The 15360-nt window shown below is 39.4% G+C and overlaps 1 protein-coding gene across 1 annotated transcript in view; it reads left to right on the top strand.

Annotated features, from left to right (window-relative positions):
- Positions 1–702: 702 nt before the first annotated feature.
- KNSTRN (kinetochore localized astrin (SPAG5) binding protein) overlaps positions 703–15360 on the top strand; it is a 96383-nt gene continuing 81725 nt past the window's right edge. The window contains exons 1-4 of the mRNA XM_069208586.1: positions 703–836; positions 947–1037; positions 5424–5553; positions 8138–8185. Of these exons, the coding sequence (XP_069064687.1) occupies positions 953–1037; positions 5424–5553; positions 8138–8185 (263 nt within the window). The 5' untranslated portion in view covers positions 703–836; positions 947–952. The remainder of the gene's footprint in view (positions 837–946; positions 1038–5423; positions 5554–8137; positions 8186–15360) is intronic.

The raw sequence follows: 15360 nt of genomic DNA, 5'->3' as shown, positions 1-15360 counted from the left end.
AATAGCCGTCACTGACTACTTTAGACGGAAACAATTTAGTAGGGCATAGGGCGATTTCCACAGCATCTAGCCCTTTCGCGAACTGACTGACTCATAATAACTTCATGAGACAGTACACCAAACGCGCTGGCTGGTGTTTACAGAAACCTGCAGAGCCTCTTCCCACATACTAAAGGTAGTAATTATTCGTGACTAACACATTTTAGTGTGGTGACGCGAACACCAGAACTAAAATGTGGCAGTGAAACTAGTGACGCCGAGTTCTTGATAGAACTTCGACGACTAGGAGATACACGAATTCTGAAGAACCCCAAATTAGAAAACACTGGGAACCGAATCCAACCTGCTCTCCATTTCCCTCACCGCAGGCCACAAATTCTCTTTCCTCGCTCGCGCTGTCCCCCTTCTATTAAAAATAACAAGCGGTAGTAACTTCAAGTAGCCTAGGTGGTTCATCCCCAGACAGGTTAACATCGCCAAGTCGCGTAGCTAACGCAGACCAGACGGCCCTCGAGCCAAGCCATGCCCGTACTAAAAGAAAACTACAGCCGACTATGCGACACGACCCAAGCAAAGAGAGTGGTACTCTACAGCCAATCAGCATTCAACATTTCTGCATGACGCACTAGGACTGATCAAGTTATCCCCAGTACTCCAATCCTAATCGAGTTTACACATTAGCAGCTCCCACCACCCCACAGACCACGCCTACAAAACGTTCAGACGTATGATTGGTTGGTTGTGACCCGGGAGTATTAAAATTGCGGAAAAATGAAGTTCGTTAAAAAAATCAACAACGGCTGACGGATATTAGACTGGATTCACGGACTATCCTTGTAAGTAGCAACGATGGGCGATCTTATTAAGCGCATACCTATTGTTGATCAAGGAATGATTAGTACCGCTATGCATGTAATGCAGTTATATAATTTCCTTCATTTCTAAGGATCGTATGGAGAGTGCAGCGATGGACAAATCAAGGATCCCCGTCTACGGTTCGCAGGTACATCACGTACTTGGAAAGCAGTTTTCAACAGGTTGGTAAGACCTTTGTACCTCTGCGGGATCAGATAATTTATTCAGATTAAATGCCTGTAGGCTATTTTTGTTGATTGACCACAAATTGACTTGTTTTTATAAAACGCATACCTTGAGTGCGTCAAAAAGTTCATTTGATTGACTAAAGTCCATAGCTGCCAAGTTTTCAGAATGCTTACGTGTGTCATTTTTGTGGTTTTGGTATTCCTATGAGTGATATCCAACTGCCAAATGTGCGACACTTACAGTGGCACTTTTTTTGCATGTAAAACCAAGCAATGAAGTGCACGGAAATACATAAATGTCTGTAACCACACCTTATTGAGCAACGTGAAACTGTAAAAAGATCTTGAAACCTCTCCAAAACACTTACAATGGAAGGTCACGAACCTACAACCCCTTTCTAAGACGATATTGTTGCATATTCATAGTAGTTTAATTGGAGGCTGGGCCCACATAGCACCACATAGCCCCTTTTTGTCTGCCCCATCCCCACTTTCTGGAATTTCAGTCCCTGATCTTGATTTTCTTTTCTTGCTTGTTGTTCCTATGTGTGTTTTTTTTTTTTTTTTTTGTCTGATCTTACATTTCTTGACCTTTGTCAAGTCATGGTGCCTTCCAACATGTTGGCTCTTTTTACTACGCTTCATGTATGGCCTCTGACTTATGGTTTTGGTTAACTCAATGCTGCAACAAAGGCAGTGTGACACACCTGAGGGTTTTGCAACTTTGCTTCACACTTGCTAACACTCTCATCAAGGGATTGGTTAGCTCTGGGCTTGAAAACTGGAGCTCTCTTTTTTAAGCACTCCTAAAAGATAAAAAATATATATATATATATCTATATATGTTCTTTTTGTTTTTGTTTTTAAGTGATTATTTTCTTCCGGATTAAGGGTGCAATAGAACAAGCATTAATCAGTCCAATAGATCTTAGCTGGTTTTTCCAATGTTTGCACTACATGCAAAAGCATGCACGAAGATGCATGGCCAGCCATATTGAAGTGCCTTTCCTGTTAAAGGAAACTCATTCCAAAGTGGCTGCCTTATGCTGTGACTCTACATACAGATGTGTCCTGTCCCAAGCAGCCATTTTTAATTTACTGTACCAACTTGGCGGTCAAAACGATAAAAAGTAGAAAATGAATGCAAAATCTGAAAAAGTACACTAGCAGGTGTTGGGCTGAGGTGTGTGTGTGTACAAATGCACAGTTGGGTGGTGTGTTATAAATGGGAGAAAGCAAATAAATTTGTTGTAGGAAATGTAAAAAAAAAACCACACTGTAGAAAATACTAAACATGAAAATATTGTGCACCATCAAGCCCAAACAGAAACCACACAGCCGTTCGTAGTTAAACTGTCTAGGCTCAACTCCCACACTGACACGAGCAAGGTGAAAAGTTTACTTAAAAATGTAGTGGTACAGGAAACTTGAAAGGGTTTTCAGTGAAAGGCCAACTCAAGTCTAACAGACTTAAAAGCATTGATGACATCAGCACTCAAATCCCTCGGCACAGTCTGTATCTTTAAACAAATTACGGCCTGATTAGATAATGAGTTTAGAATTGAATTAGCCCACAGCACATAGGTGCCTGATTAAACAATGGGTGCGGGGAAGAAAGTAAGTTCTGAGCACATGAATATCTTGGGCACATAATGCTGCCAGTACACACTTAAATAAATTGCATCTACCGTGAAACACATACACGTTCTTAGGCAATGAATGCTCTGTCATTAAGCATTGTCAGAAGTATAATAAAGAATGTGTAATGGTTTAGTTTAGGAATTAAGGGTTATGAGGTCACATGTTTTTGAGTGTTTTGCCATCTTAAATCTGTAACTTACAAATCAAGTATTATTTACTATGTGAAATAAAGTATTGTATTGATTTGCATGAAAAGGCCTTTCTGTGAACAGGCATTTGAGGAAAAACCCCAGGGGTAGTTTGAGCAGGGCTGAGTTGCAGTCTGTATTGTGGTGGTGTTTTTTTGTTCTGTTTTTTTTTTTTTTTTTTCCGACATGTAGTGACATTAAATACTGTGTTTGCATTACCAAGAAGAATCCATTATGTTATGTTTATTCTAATATCGGGAGTTCTTGTTACCCCGCAACAAATGTATACATTTTCATGGAGTACCCTAAAACAAACCTAATAAAGAGACTTCGAGGGTGCAGTCGAATGAGGAAGGATCCATATTATCCAGTCAGAACACTGTGGAACAGAAATTCCCCCAGACAGGACAAACAGAAACATTGGGAGGAAATCCATCACCTTTGAAGCAGAAAACTGAGATAGACAACACAGCCATCCAGTCACGAGGGGGGGGGGGGAGAGAGAATCAGACTACTTTATGTATACGCTACAAGCTGTTTGGACAACAAACAGCTAAAGCTGGTATAACGGAGTCCTGAAAATGGCTATGACATTCCTAAATGTTTTATTTGCCTTCCTTTTTTAACTTTCATTTTTAGGAGAAAAATGTGCAAGCATTCAATTCATTTTTAGAACTTGACAACAGACTGCTCCAGATGTCTGTAGGCAGACTAGCTGTTTCATTACATAACCTATACTTATAGTAGACTTTGGGTAAGCCCCTTGTCTGTGGTTGGGTGGCTTTTTTTTGTCTGTCCCGTTTGACTGCTCTTGAGTTTATAACTTTTCTTCCCTATTGTTTTGTCCCACTCTTCAGCATTTTGGTCTGAATGTGTTCTGAGTGTTTGAGTTGTAGCCTCCCAGTGCATTCTTGAGGGGACTCTTTTTAATTTTCCATTCTTCTCCCCACCTACCCTGCGTCTTCTCTTTGGACTACGTCTTCCCACACACCGCTTATTTATTTATTCAGTTGTTTAGCAAGCACTCAGCAGCTCTTGAGGGCTGCTTGGATCAACATTTCCTTTCAGTTTATTCATATTGTCAATGTTAATATTTTGTTTTTCTGTGATTCACTACACTTTTTATTTGGGGGCATTGACATTTGCTACTAGACCCGTTGATGTATCCAGTGTGTGAGCTAGGTCTTTTGATGCATGGACTGAAGGCAGCTGCTGCTTTGCTTAGCTTCAAACTAAGACGGAGCAAAGCTAAAGAATGCAGCATTCTTAGTCTGAGTAATTAATTTATTAAGGAACTTCCCAGATTTCAAACAATATTAACGTGGGCATTTAATTTTGAATACAGCAAAACACGTGCAGATACTAAAAAACTCACAGCAGTTGAATAATGACAGGCAGAAAAGTGCAAAACATCAACAATGAATATGTATGTAGTGAATAGATATATATATATATATATATATATATATATATATATATATACACACACACACACACACACTTGCCAACATCAAGCCAAATAGTCCTAGGTGACTGAGGCAGTAGGAGATCTTTCCAACATGGGAATTTTACCCTGAACCGTGCGTCCACATTCCGTAGAACTCCTTCTAACTCAGTGCCAAGCCTCCCCACTTTATATACCCTAAAAAAACCTAAGAGGAAGGTTCTGGCAACCTTCCTCTCCCTTGGCGTAAGTTATGAAATTCAAGTGCAGACTGTGCTCAGTCTGCGTCAAAATCACACAAAGGAACAGGCCCTGCCCTGATGTGCATTCCAGAGACAGAGAAGATGTACTTTTTCCTTTATGGAAACGTTCCTAGAGCTGAAGCCGTCTCTTATGTACCCTACACATCCCCCATGTTTTCTTCCAACACATTGTAACCTTGTGCTAGGAAGAAGAACATAAACATGTTCTGTGTAGAAAACAAGCTATGCATGGAAAACTACCTGCGCCGCCGATGTGACGGCATCTGGAGCACAAAATGGAGTCCGTGGTCAAAATGGAGTCAGTGGGTAAATACAGATAGCATTACAGCTGCTGATGGTTTGCTAAGTGCATTAATAATTGCAATGTATAGGACCATTGATTCACTACTGAGCCTCATTAATGCATATACTGAAAGGGACATGCACGAACACTTGTAACAAACCACATAAATGTATGGGTGCTCTGATGAGTGTTTTCATTTATTTATATAGAGATACATATATATTACATGCACTGTGTAGGGCCATGAATGCATAGCTTGCACTTGTACAGTACTGGAAGATTATGCATTTCTTTAAGTAATCTTATCGCTAGCTTAATGACCAGATTGAGACCTGACTCCTTTTTGGGTTGTGGTAGAAGCAGCTTTACCTGTCTTGCAGAGCTTATGTGAGCAATACACTGAGAGGAGTAATATGACGTCTTCCCCATCAGTCAGTGGTCTTTGGTTAATTCTCATCTTGATGAACTTATATTTCTCTCTTTATTACTATGTCTCATTAGTTTTTGTAATGTCACACTGTGTTAATCCTTTTGTCCGCACTGTTTCTGTTTTTCTTTCAGACACACAAATATTGGGCACAAAGAAAGCATTCCCCCAGAAAATAGCTCTGCCTCTCATAAGCAGAGATCTCAATGTTGTTTCAACTCAGAAGATTCCAGATGCTGTTTCGGCTAAAGCAACAGATCGCAGGTAAACTTTTCCATTTACCTTCCAAAGCAGGGACGGAAGTAGTTGGAAACTCAGGTAGACCAAGCCCTCCTAAACTGGTCGTTTTGGCATTGCCAAGTCTCCTTCAAATTTAAATGTATTTTCATTTTTATTAAAAAAAAAAAGTGTTTCCTTTTTCTTTCTGGTAGGCCTGACACTTGAGAGGGAGTCAGTGACTGTATTCTTAAATAATATTTGTACTTGCGATCAGTTTGTCCCTTGCAATCAAGGTGAAGGTGAGGAGTCAGGATTAACTGCTGCCTTAAATGGATATCCTTGGACACCCAAGAGTAGATTAAAGACAATGCCAGCTACCGCCACAAGATGAATAAGACAAAAGTAGATTGATTTGAGATAAATGTTTCCCTTAAAATGTGCTTGTGAATTTTAATGTTTAAGTTAAGAGAGGTATGTGGTATTATAATAATGTTTTTGGCTTACTGGTGGTTGCTTTTGTTTTATGCTCTGACATCATTTAATGCATGGAAAACACAATATTTGAAGGTAAGTTAACCAACAAATACCTGTGAGTTGCTACATTGTCATATCAGACTAAATAAAGGGCAGTTTGTCTACAGAACATAGTGACAGTTACTGTGCAACACATGCCATTAATGGCACCTAACCACAGCCCTAGTGTTTTTTTTTTCTATCCACGAGCACTTCGCATTCTGGGACTTGTAGGATCACTTTTTTTAATATCCTGCATTAAACACCTTTAAAATTATCAAGAGCTAAAATTACACGTTCTTGTAAGGCTTTGTTTCTTATGAGGCACCTAGTGCTGTTCACATACAATCCAGAATTCTTAGGCCAAAGTTATGCTGCCAGCTTTCTGTAACTTGCTTCTTATCTTCTTCCTCCATCATGGAAGTCCATTATTAAGTTCACCCTTTATTTGAAGGGCCTTCAACCATCGATCAGGCCTCTTTGCCTTAATATTTAGTGCGTAAATCAACAGAAGAAGCTGGAACCAACGTTATGGTCTGTTTGCCAAGACTCAGCGGAAACCATATACAACACGCTGACGAGTGAAAAAAGGGTGGCTGTTAGCCCCAGCAGATTGCTTGTATTTGCAAGTAACTGCTTTTGGCCAAAACAAACTGTCACAGCTGGATGCATCATGGCTCAGTAATCCTTAGTGTATATAGTAATTTGGACCATTACCTATCAGTAATTCTCTGAACCACATACCCCACAGGCATCACTTCATTGTTTCTGCAATCTTTAATCCTCACAGTCTGCTGAAATACTCAGAAGGGGCATGCTTCTTTGGCAGGTAAAGTTACTGCTGTGTGCTGCGACACTTGCAACACTTTTGTAATTCACGTTTTGCTGGGTACATTAGAGACTTGACATTTGTAAAGCATTTGAGGAGTATTATTGCTATTGCTTGAAGCCCAGAAATGCTGCCAAAGCACAGTGGACACCTCCCCTGAGCTTGGAGCCACCTCTCACCGTGGCAGTGAGAAAAGGAGACTCCCAGAACACCCGTTAGCCACAGCACTGTTTGTCACTGACCCCCACCTAATACTGGTCATTTCGAAGAAAGATAGCGTCAGCAAAACTTTGTCTTCTCATCTGAACCAACCGTGGAGCATTAATTAAAATTGGTTCATGTAATCATTTGTTGATGTAATTGTCTTGTCGAAAGATGTTAACGGGCAACTCCTCTGTTGCTTTTCATTGTACAGGACATCAAAGGAGGTTAAGTATAATAATTACATATACAACCAGTGTCTCCGCCTAACAGCTTTCTTTAAGACAATATACTTAAGGAGAGCTTATGTTTCCACCAGTCTGGTCTTCGTCACTTACTTCTCATTCCCACTTACCTGTCCTCCTCTAGTCCTGCCACTTCCTATCAACCACTCTGATCATTTCCTGTCTAGATGAAATTGAAATGCAGAAATTAAAAGGATATAGGTCTACAGAGAGTTTTGCAAACTGGTTTATACACAATAATGTTGCAGAATATGTACCTTCTGTTACCAAATTCTAAGACAGCTTACTTGAGGATGAATCTTATTTTAAACCCAATTCAATTAAAGAACAAAAAAACTCATGGCCTTCAAGTTAATGCACATTTGAGCAGCGATCGTATGACTCGCAAAGCAATCGTGCCAGCACTTTAAACGGACAAATATATTCTGACGGTTCATCATTTTAAGCCCAGAGATATGCCTATATTTTGTGCCCTAACAAATTTAAATGTGTTTCAGTGAGTCTCTGTTATCAACAGTGATTCACAGATGGAAATGAGCAAAAACCTAAAATCATTTTTCTCTACTGCTCTGTGGCACAGGAAAGGCACCAAAAGCAATTGACTCATCTTGACATCTCCTATTGGCACTCAATTGGAGTCTAAACAACAGCAGTTCTCTAAGAAACTCTGTTAAGACTAATAAAATGACAGATCTTGCAGAAGTTTTTAGTGTACAGTGCTGCTCTTCAGCAATGTCGTCTTAACATTAACATTTTTCTTATACTCTAACAAACACTAGGAAACTTTTTTTTTCTTATTGTCCTTAACACTTTTTTTTGTTGTTGTTTTGTTTCACTTCAGCAAGCACACAGTTCCTGCTAATAAAAGGACAACAGGAGCAAATAGAGGGTGAGATATGATGTCAATTTAAAACAAATTTTTCCTGCACAACAAAAAGAACTGGAAATGGATGGTATCCTAGCTTTGCCTGCGGGTTTGACAAAGGGTGTGTTGCATGTACATCCAATATAAAACTAAGAACAAACTTCTTTTTTTGTGTGAATACAGTTGTTTAACTTTTTCATGGCCTTAATACCCCAGAACCATGGTGATGAGATGTTTATGGTAACCTTTGATGGAGTTTCCCCAGGTTCCAAAGTTCTTTCAGTTAAGGTGCACTGCTCAGGTACAAATCCAAGGTGATTACCCTTTCAGGAAGGCACTTTAACTTTAGAAAACATTTTGGAGATCTATTCCCCTTCCTTTGTTTTGTTTTTCCGGCTTATTTAAGGCCTTGCTACAAACTATTTGTTACAGGATCTCTCTTTGTGCAGCCTCAGAAATTGAGTGATATTTGGTTAGAAATCGGGTTGTTGATTGAGGAGGGTGTGAGCTCTTTCCAAGAAACGGCCATAATCCGTGTGCGGGTGAACCACTAAAGTCACTAACTTAACCTGTGTTTAACACTCTGGTAGATTGTCCCAACACCACACTAACCGTAATTAAGTGAAAACCCAACCCAAGTAAAATCCACCACCAATTTAAAAAAATCAAGTACATTAACATCCTTTCACTGCTAGTCCTAACCCCCTGCCCCCACCCCGTTCTAAGCCTGTTTTTTGGTTATTTGGGATAGTTGTACCCAGGGTTTGCGGATTCCCCTATGGAGGACCGGGAAAATAGCTAAAATATATCTAGATTTTTTTTTGGGGGGGGGGGGGGGTGACATGGGGGGGGGGGGGGAAGTACTCTGGATAAAAATGTGTTTATTTTTATTTTATTTTTTATTTTTCTCTTCATAAAAATATTAAATATCATCAACAAATGGTTTGAGGTGCTGAAGTCACCATCTTCCCAGCTTTCAGGAACATGCAAAACTGGATCAAATTATTATTATTATTATATATATATATTTTTTGTTTTCTTTTTTGTTGTTGTTGTTGTTTGTGCTCTCACACTACTTCCAGGTTGTGGTGCAAGCAGTGTGAAACCAATGGGTGAGCAGAAAAGCTATATATTGCTGAAACGTTGACAAAACTACAAATTCAGCAAGGGTTTGTATGTGTATATCCTTCAAGGATTTCCCATGAAAACAAATTGTTGAAATGAAGAAATATTGAAAACTAGTAGGAAAAAATAGCAATTTCTGGCAATGTTTTCATCTGTAACTTTTTGCCACAATGGCCGATTTTATAAAAGCAATGTACCATTACATTCGCTTGACCCTGGTGGTTGTGGGGATTAATAGGGTTTGTAGGTTCTCCAAGAACCTGTGATAACACTGAGCTGCACCGCACAATGGTTTTTCATTGTGTACCGACTATAGACAGATTTGTATGGTGAAATATGTGGAGTGAAAAATACATATCAAGGTAACCTGTGTATTTCTGAAATGGGCACAAGATGGGGAGCTTAGGGGCATTGGTTATTTGTACATCTCTGAATCTGTGGGTACCCGTACAAGCATGTTTTAGAGGGTATGTTCCAAAATGTTGTCTTTCTTACACACTGGCTTACATTTGGAAGGCACAAATGCAGCAAAATCCAATTGGTAATAACAAATATCCTACTACTCTATGCTCCCACATGTCTTCTGAAAAAAATGGTACCTCACTTGTGCGGGTAAACCTAGTGCCCACAACAGGAAGTGGCCTAAAATGCAACATGGACACATCACATTTCTGCACTCAAAGCTGAACGTTTTTTGCAAAGTGGGTAGCTGGATTTTGGGCCCTAGCTCATTTGGCACCTAGGGAACCTAGCAAATCTATGTGTTTTTGAAAACCAGACACCTAGGGGAATCCATGATGGGGTGACTTGGTTGGTTCTTAGCAGTTTGTTTTACCCAGAATGTTTTGCAAACCGCAGACTTTGACTAAAAATACATTTACCATGCATTTCCGTGACATAAACATCCAAAATCAACAGGAATCCAAAACAAGGTCCATTTGTAATCTGGCTGTAGTTTTTGATGTCCTATTGGGTCCATGTTTGTTTTCTTGAATAAGAGGCCTATATATGCCTTTTTAAGGTTTTCTGTATTTAAAGAATTATTGATGATTCTACTTACTGGTATGCCAGCAGAGGTCAATAAAAGAATGTTTTTGAGGATGTGTTGGACAAGGATCAGAAGGGCAGCCGGAAGGCCTGCTTGCTCTGAGCAGATCCATAAATTCACTTTGTGACATTTGTTTGAAGGCATGCAGAGGCTGGGTTGGCTCACTCTTGGAGGGGATTTTTGGAAACTGGTTGGTGCTGGTATTTTCTTTTTTTCCTTTGTTTTAAATGGGAGTCCAATGAGTCTGCCTTGGTTGTGTAATGATTTGCCAGTTTGACTATGAATAATGAGTGATGGGATGAGTTCCTTCCATGCATTTAGGTTTTCGAAATTCATTGAGAACTTTATAAAATTATTTATTTGCAGACAGCATTTTGAATTCTGTCTTAGTAGTCCCCCCCCCCTTTTTTTTTTTTTTTTTTTTTTTTAAAGCTTTTTTTTTATTTGTTTTTTGTATATTGTTCAGTTTTCATAGGTGAAGTTTGTCTTGAATGTTGGTTAATTGCAGCCTTCTATATATTTATTTTTTGTTCTGTGTTTTTCCAGGGTGCTTGTTTTTTATTTTGTCCTGTGCTTATTTATTTTTTGATTATTTATTTTTCTCTTTTTGAGACATATTAAAATATAAAAAGCCTCCTGTAGCCACTCTTAATACTTGAACAGTATTTATTGTGTCTAGATCTGTGTTGGCTGTTAGTTGTGTTTCTCAGTGTTCAAATGTGAGTTTGATCTGTGGTTGATAAGTGGATGTATGTAAGGTGGTCTTGGGTGTGCTTATTTTTGGTGTTTTATGTTGGAAAGTTACTAAATGGTGGTCTGACCATGTGACTGGTGTGATTCTTTGGACGGTAACAAGTTCTGGATTTGTAAAAATGACATCTAGGATGTGTTGAGTGGGGGGGTAAGGGAGGTGGGTATGTGTGGGATTGTGTACAGTCTGATACAGGTTCAATGTGACTAGGCTAGTGATGATTGCTTTCGGATGGGGCACATTGAGTTTGTAAAACCAAATGTTTAGGACCCCAAGAAGGCATAGGTTGGAATATATTGTTATAAGGTTTGAAACTGTCTAGAAGTGTGTCTGGGAATGTTGAATTGCTAGATGGTGGTCTGTAAAGGAGGAAGTTACAGGAGGAAGTTGGTGTAGGGTTGCATGTGGTGATGAGGGCCTCATAAACTTGTATGAATATGCCGTCTGTTTAGCTGATATTTATTGCTTGTTTGAATATAACAGCTAGTTCACCTGCTTTTTTGTCTTTCTGATTTTGTGTGATGGTTTGATAGCCCGGAGGAATGCCTTCATGCAACACTGAGGCCAAATCATCTCCCAACCGTGATTCAGTTATGAAGAGTGTCCGGTTGTGTGACACTGAGTAGGTCATAGATGTGGTACTTATTTTTAAAGAGTGATTGAGCATTTATGAGTAGGCATTTTAGAAACTGTTATGGTGGCTGTGTGATTTTGTTTTGTAGAAGAGTGATCAGGATATTTTGAACTTGTAGCAGGTGTGTCAGTGCTGATATTAACTGCATGAGGGTCATAATAGTGTTGTTTTTCAGGCTGAGAATAGCGCAAGTGCTGCTTTTCTGACGTGTTGATATGTATCTGGGCTTTTAACCACACCCATCACTATCACTCGTTCATGGGCTTGCCTTTCAAAAATCCTTTGTTTTCGTTGGTAACTTCTTTACGTTTGTCCCACCTTGGGGCGGTTTTGTGACCGCCTTGGCTATTGACCCTGTTACAAGGATAATTGCACTTTTGCCAATAACTTTGACTGAGAGTGAACTTCTTTTTCCTTCTGTCTCTCTTTTCCCTCAGTAGTGCTCTGAATCCGCTTGCTTATGTCAACTGTTTTACTTTTTATTTTCAATTTGTGTGTCACGAAAAGCCCAGTTAGCAAACGCAAAACCCGTTGCATTGCAAATGCTTGTATTAATTTGTGTTCTCTTTTCGTGGGTGAAGCATTGTGATTTATACAATATATCCAGAAGTGATTTAACACATAGCTTAACCTACTTTGGTACAAAGATTGCTTGATTGGGCACTTTGGCACTATAAACACAGTACACTTAGCTTCAATTATGTATATTGATGCTTCACAGAAAGAGACGTGATCGTCATATTGTCATTAATTTTCTTAATTTCTTTTCTGAGGAGCACACCAGCCACTATAGTCCCCATTTATCAAAAACCAGTGCAGCTCGTATAGTTACCACTTTCACTTTTAAACCCTGTTTTGTGCTTGTTGATTTTCAGAATGTGCAGCACTGCCATGTAAGCCCAAACAATGGAGCACTGGGGCAGAAGGATTTATGCGTTTTGGAAAAAGACTCCGCTAGTTGCGCATGCTAGGTTGTAGATTTGGGTTGCGGTGTGTCAGGATTTGGTATAGGATTTGCGTTGACTAGCCTTCTGACTTGCGTTATTATTTTATTTTTTTATTTTTTGCGGAGCACAGCCTAGTGTAAACTGTCTAAAGAATACATGTATCCAACATCTCATTAATGCACTTCATTAGTTATCCAGCAACTCTTTCATTCATTCCTAACTGCCCTCATTAATCCACCAATGTGCTCATTCATTCAACAATGTATTCACTCAGCCATTAATTCTTGTAGTTTTTCACAGAACGGTATGCATCAGTGGACAAGCATGTTTGTATGCACACTTAATCACCAACTCAGTTACACATTCACTCAGTAGTTGCCCGTCCATCCGCTCACTCACTGACACATTCACACAAAATCGCCCATCAATAAATAAAGTTAGTACTGCACTTCAGTTTGGTATTCAGAACTCCACACTGCATGCCAGAGGTGGCTAGTACAACTGTACACAGTACCCTAGAACTGGCTTAGAGAAGTGTACAAACGCAACAGAGCTGCATTCAATAACCGGACTCCTCATTCCAGATGAGGCCACACAACTGGTCAACATGTCTCTTACTGGAATCATTTCTCTAGGAGTGGCCTCCACAACTGAACCCAACACAACTGAACCCAACACCTAAAATGCGTTTTCTAAAACGAGGCACAATACACCTTGATAAGGACTTCAGAACTGGATACAATATTCCTGATGAGGCTCCCAGAGTAAAAAAAAAAAAAAAAATCAGTTGTGTCCAGTAAAACTAAAAAAGTGCTTTTGATGGTACCTTGAGCGATGGTTCTTTTGTAGCCTGCAGATATGAATACAGCATTTCAGATAAGCTCTCCAAAGCCAGGCACATTATTGTAGTGGTGGCTTCTATAGCTTTAATAATGTTCCAGATGAGGCCTCCCTAATGGAGCATATTACTGCGTATGTGGTCTTGAGCATCATTAAATTGGCTAATAATAACTTTGTTAATTACAGCACTCAGACGTGCATAAGTGCTATGTAAAATGCTATATAACAAGTTCATTGAATTATAAACTCTCAGCCTCCCCACAGCTGATAGTCCAGTGCATTGTCTAACACAGAGACTAGAGGGCCCTGAAACTTAGACACTTTTAGAACTGTGAAGTGCCATAGGTGACCTGTCTGTATTTAGCTAAATGTTGCAAGGTTAAATAAAATCAAAGCATAATACGTTACTCAGATAGCCTTCAGAGCTGGAGAGATCACTCCTGGGTGGTCATTAGAATTGGACACCGTTCTCCAAAGGCATCCTCCAGCACCTAGAACAACAAACTACTGGCAAACTCCCAACCTGGACACACAGATCCGGAGGTGATCTACAGAACTGGACAAAGAAAGACTGAGCTAGCCTCTAAATTGAACACAAGACTCTAGAAGTAACCTTCAGAACTGCATGCGGTATTACAAATATTACCTCAATAGTGAGACCATAACTAGATGATGGCCACTATATAAATCCTGTCTAGTTAGTGATGTGCAGAAGTGTAATTGCTTAGTAGTAGCACAGTGGCTGTTTTCTGCTGCTTCCTTTGTACCCCAACAGTCCCTCTGCTTTCCCTATGGCCTTATCCTTTTTATCCACTTCCTGATATGGGAACTTGAAGAAGATCAAGGACATGAGATGTCTGCACTGCCACTTCAGCTGTTGTATGTGATCTAGCTTTTGTATCTTTTCGTGTGTGATTCAGCTTCTGTATCTTTTCTGTGTTTGAAAAGAAAACTTGTGCTGCTGCTGTAGGTGTTACACATTGTCCTGAGTGTGAAGAAAGTTCCATTACTGCTTTCCCTGCTATACTTGTGTATGGATGAAGTTGCTAGTAAATTTCAGTATGCAAAGCCAAAACGATAGTCCTTGCCAACTCTTGTTTCTGTTAACATTATTCTTATTACTTCCCTCCTTAGGCTGCATTTATTTCTATTAACTTTTACCAAACTACAAAGAATGAACACAGTACAATACATTCATAGTAATGATCAAGCAATCCACAGAGCCGCTCTATCTGTTTAGAGATATTACAATCGACCACACCACTAACACATTATCAGAATTTTTCACCATATCAGTGTGTTCTCCGTCTTATACACAGTTGCTATAATGGACAGTATTAAGAAGTAACAGAAATCTTAATAATGTATTGCGAGAGATTTTCTTTTACATTTTTCGCCTTTATCTCGTGAATCCGTTAACAGTTCACATTATTGTAGCATATCATGTAATGATCCAAAGAACCCTGATCAGCGCTGCTGGGAATTCAAAACCATCGATGATGAAGGGTGCACGTAACACCGTGAGAAACTTAGTGCTAGTAGCGAAAACTACTTTTTTATCGGGAGAAAGCTCGTTAAAAACTTGGCTTTCTTCTACAAATCATGAAAATAATATAAATTAGAATCTAGATTTTATAGTTAGTAACGGGCTAACTGTTTCACAGCTGGATTTCATAAGAACTTTATTTTTTATTTTTTATTTACAGATTGCTTTAGCTGTCGGTTGAACGCTTGCTGTGTTCAGTACATAGAATGTGCTTTGGGTCAGCCCCTTGCTCATGATTAGAAGGTTTTTTTTGTCTTCGTTTCGTAATCCTTGCTCGTGATTAGAAGGGTTTCTTGTCTGTCCCATTC

Source organism: Pleurodeles waltl, chromosome 9, assembly GCF_031143425.1.
Source record: "Pleurodeles waltl isolate 20211129_DDA chromosome 9, aPleWal1.hap1.20221129, whole genome shotgun sequence".
NCBI lineage: Eukaryota > Metazoa > Chordata > Amphibia > Caudata > Salamandridae > Pleurodeles > Pleurodeles waltl.
Note: the sequence above shows the minus strand (reverse complement) of the source record. Positions and strands in the feature narration are given on the sequence as shown.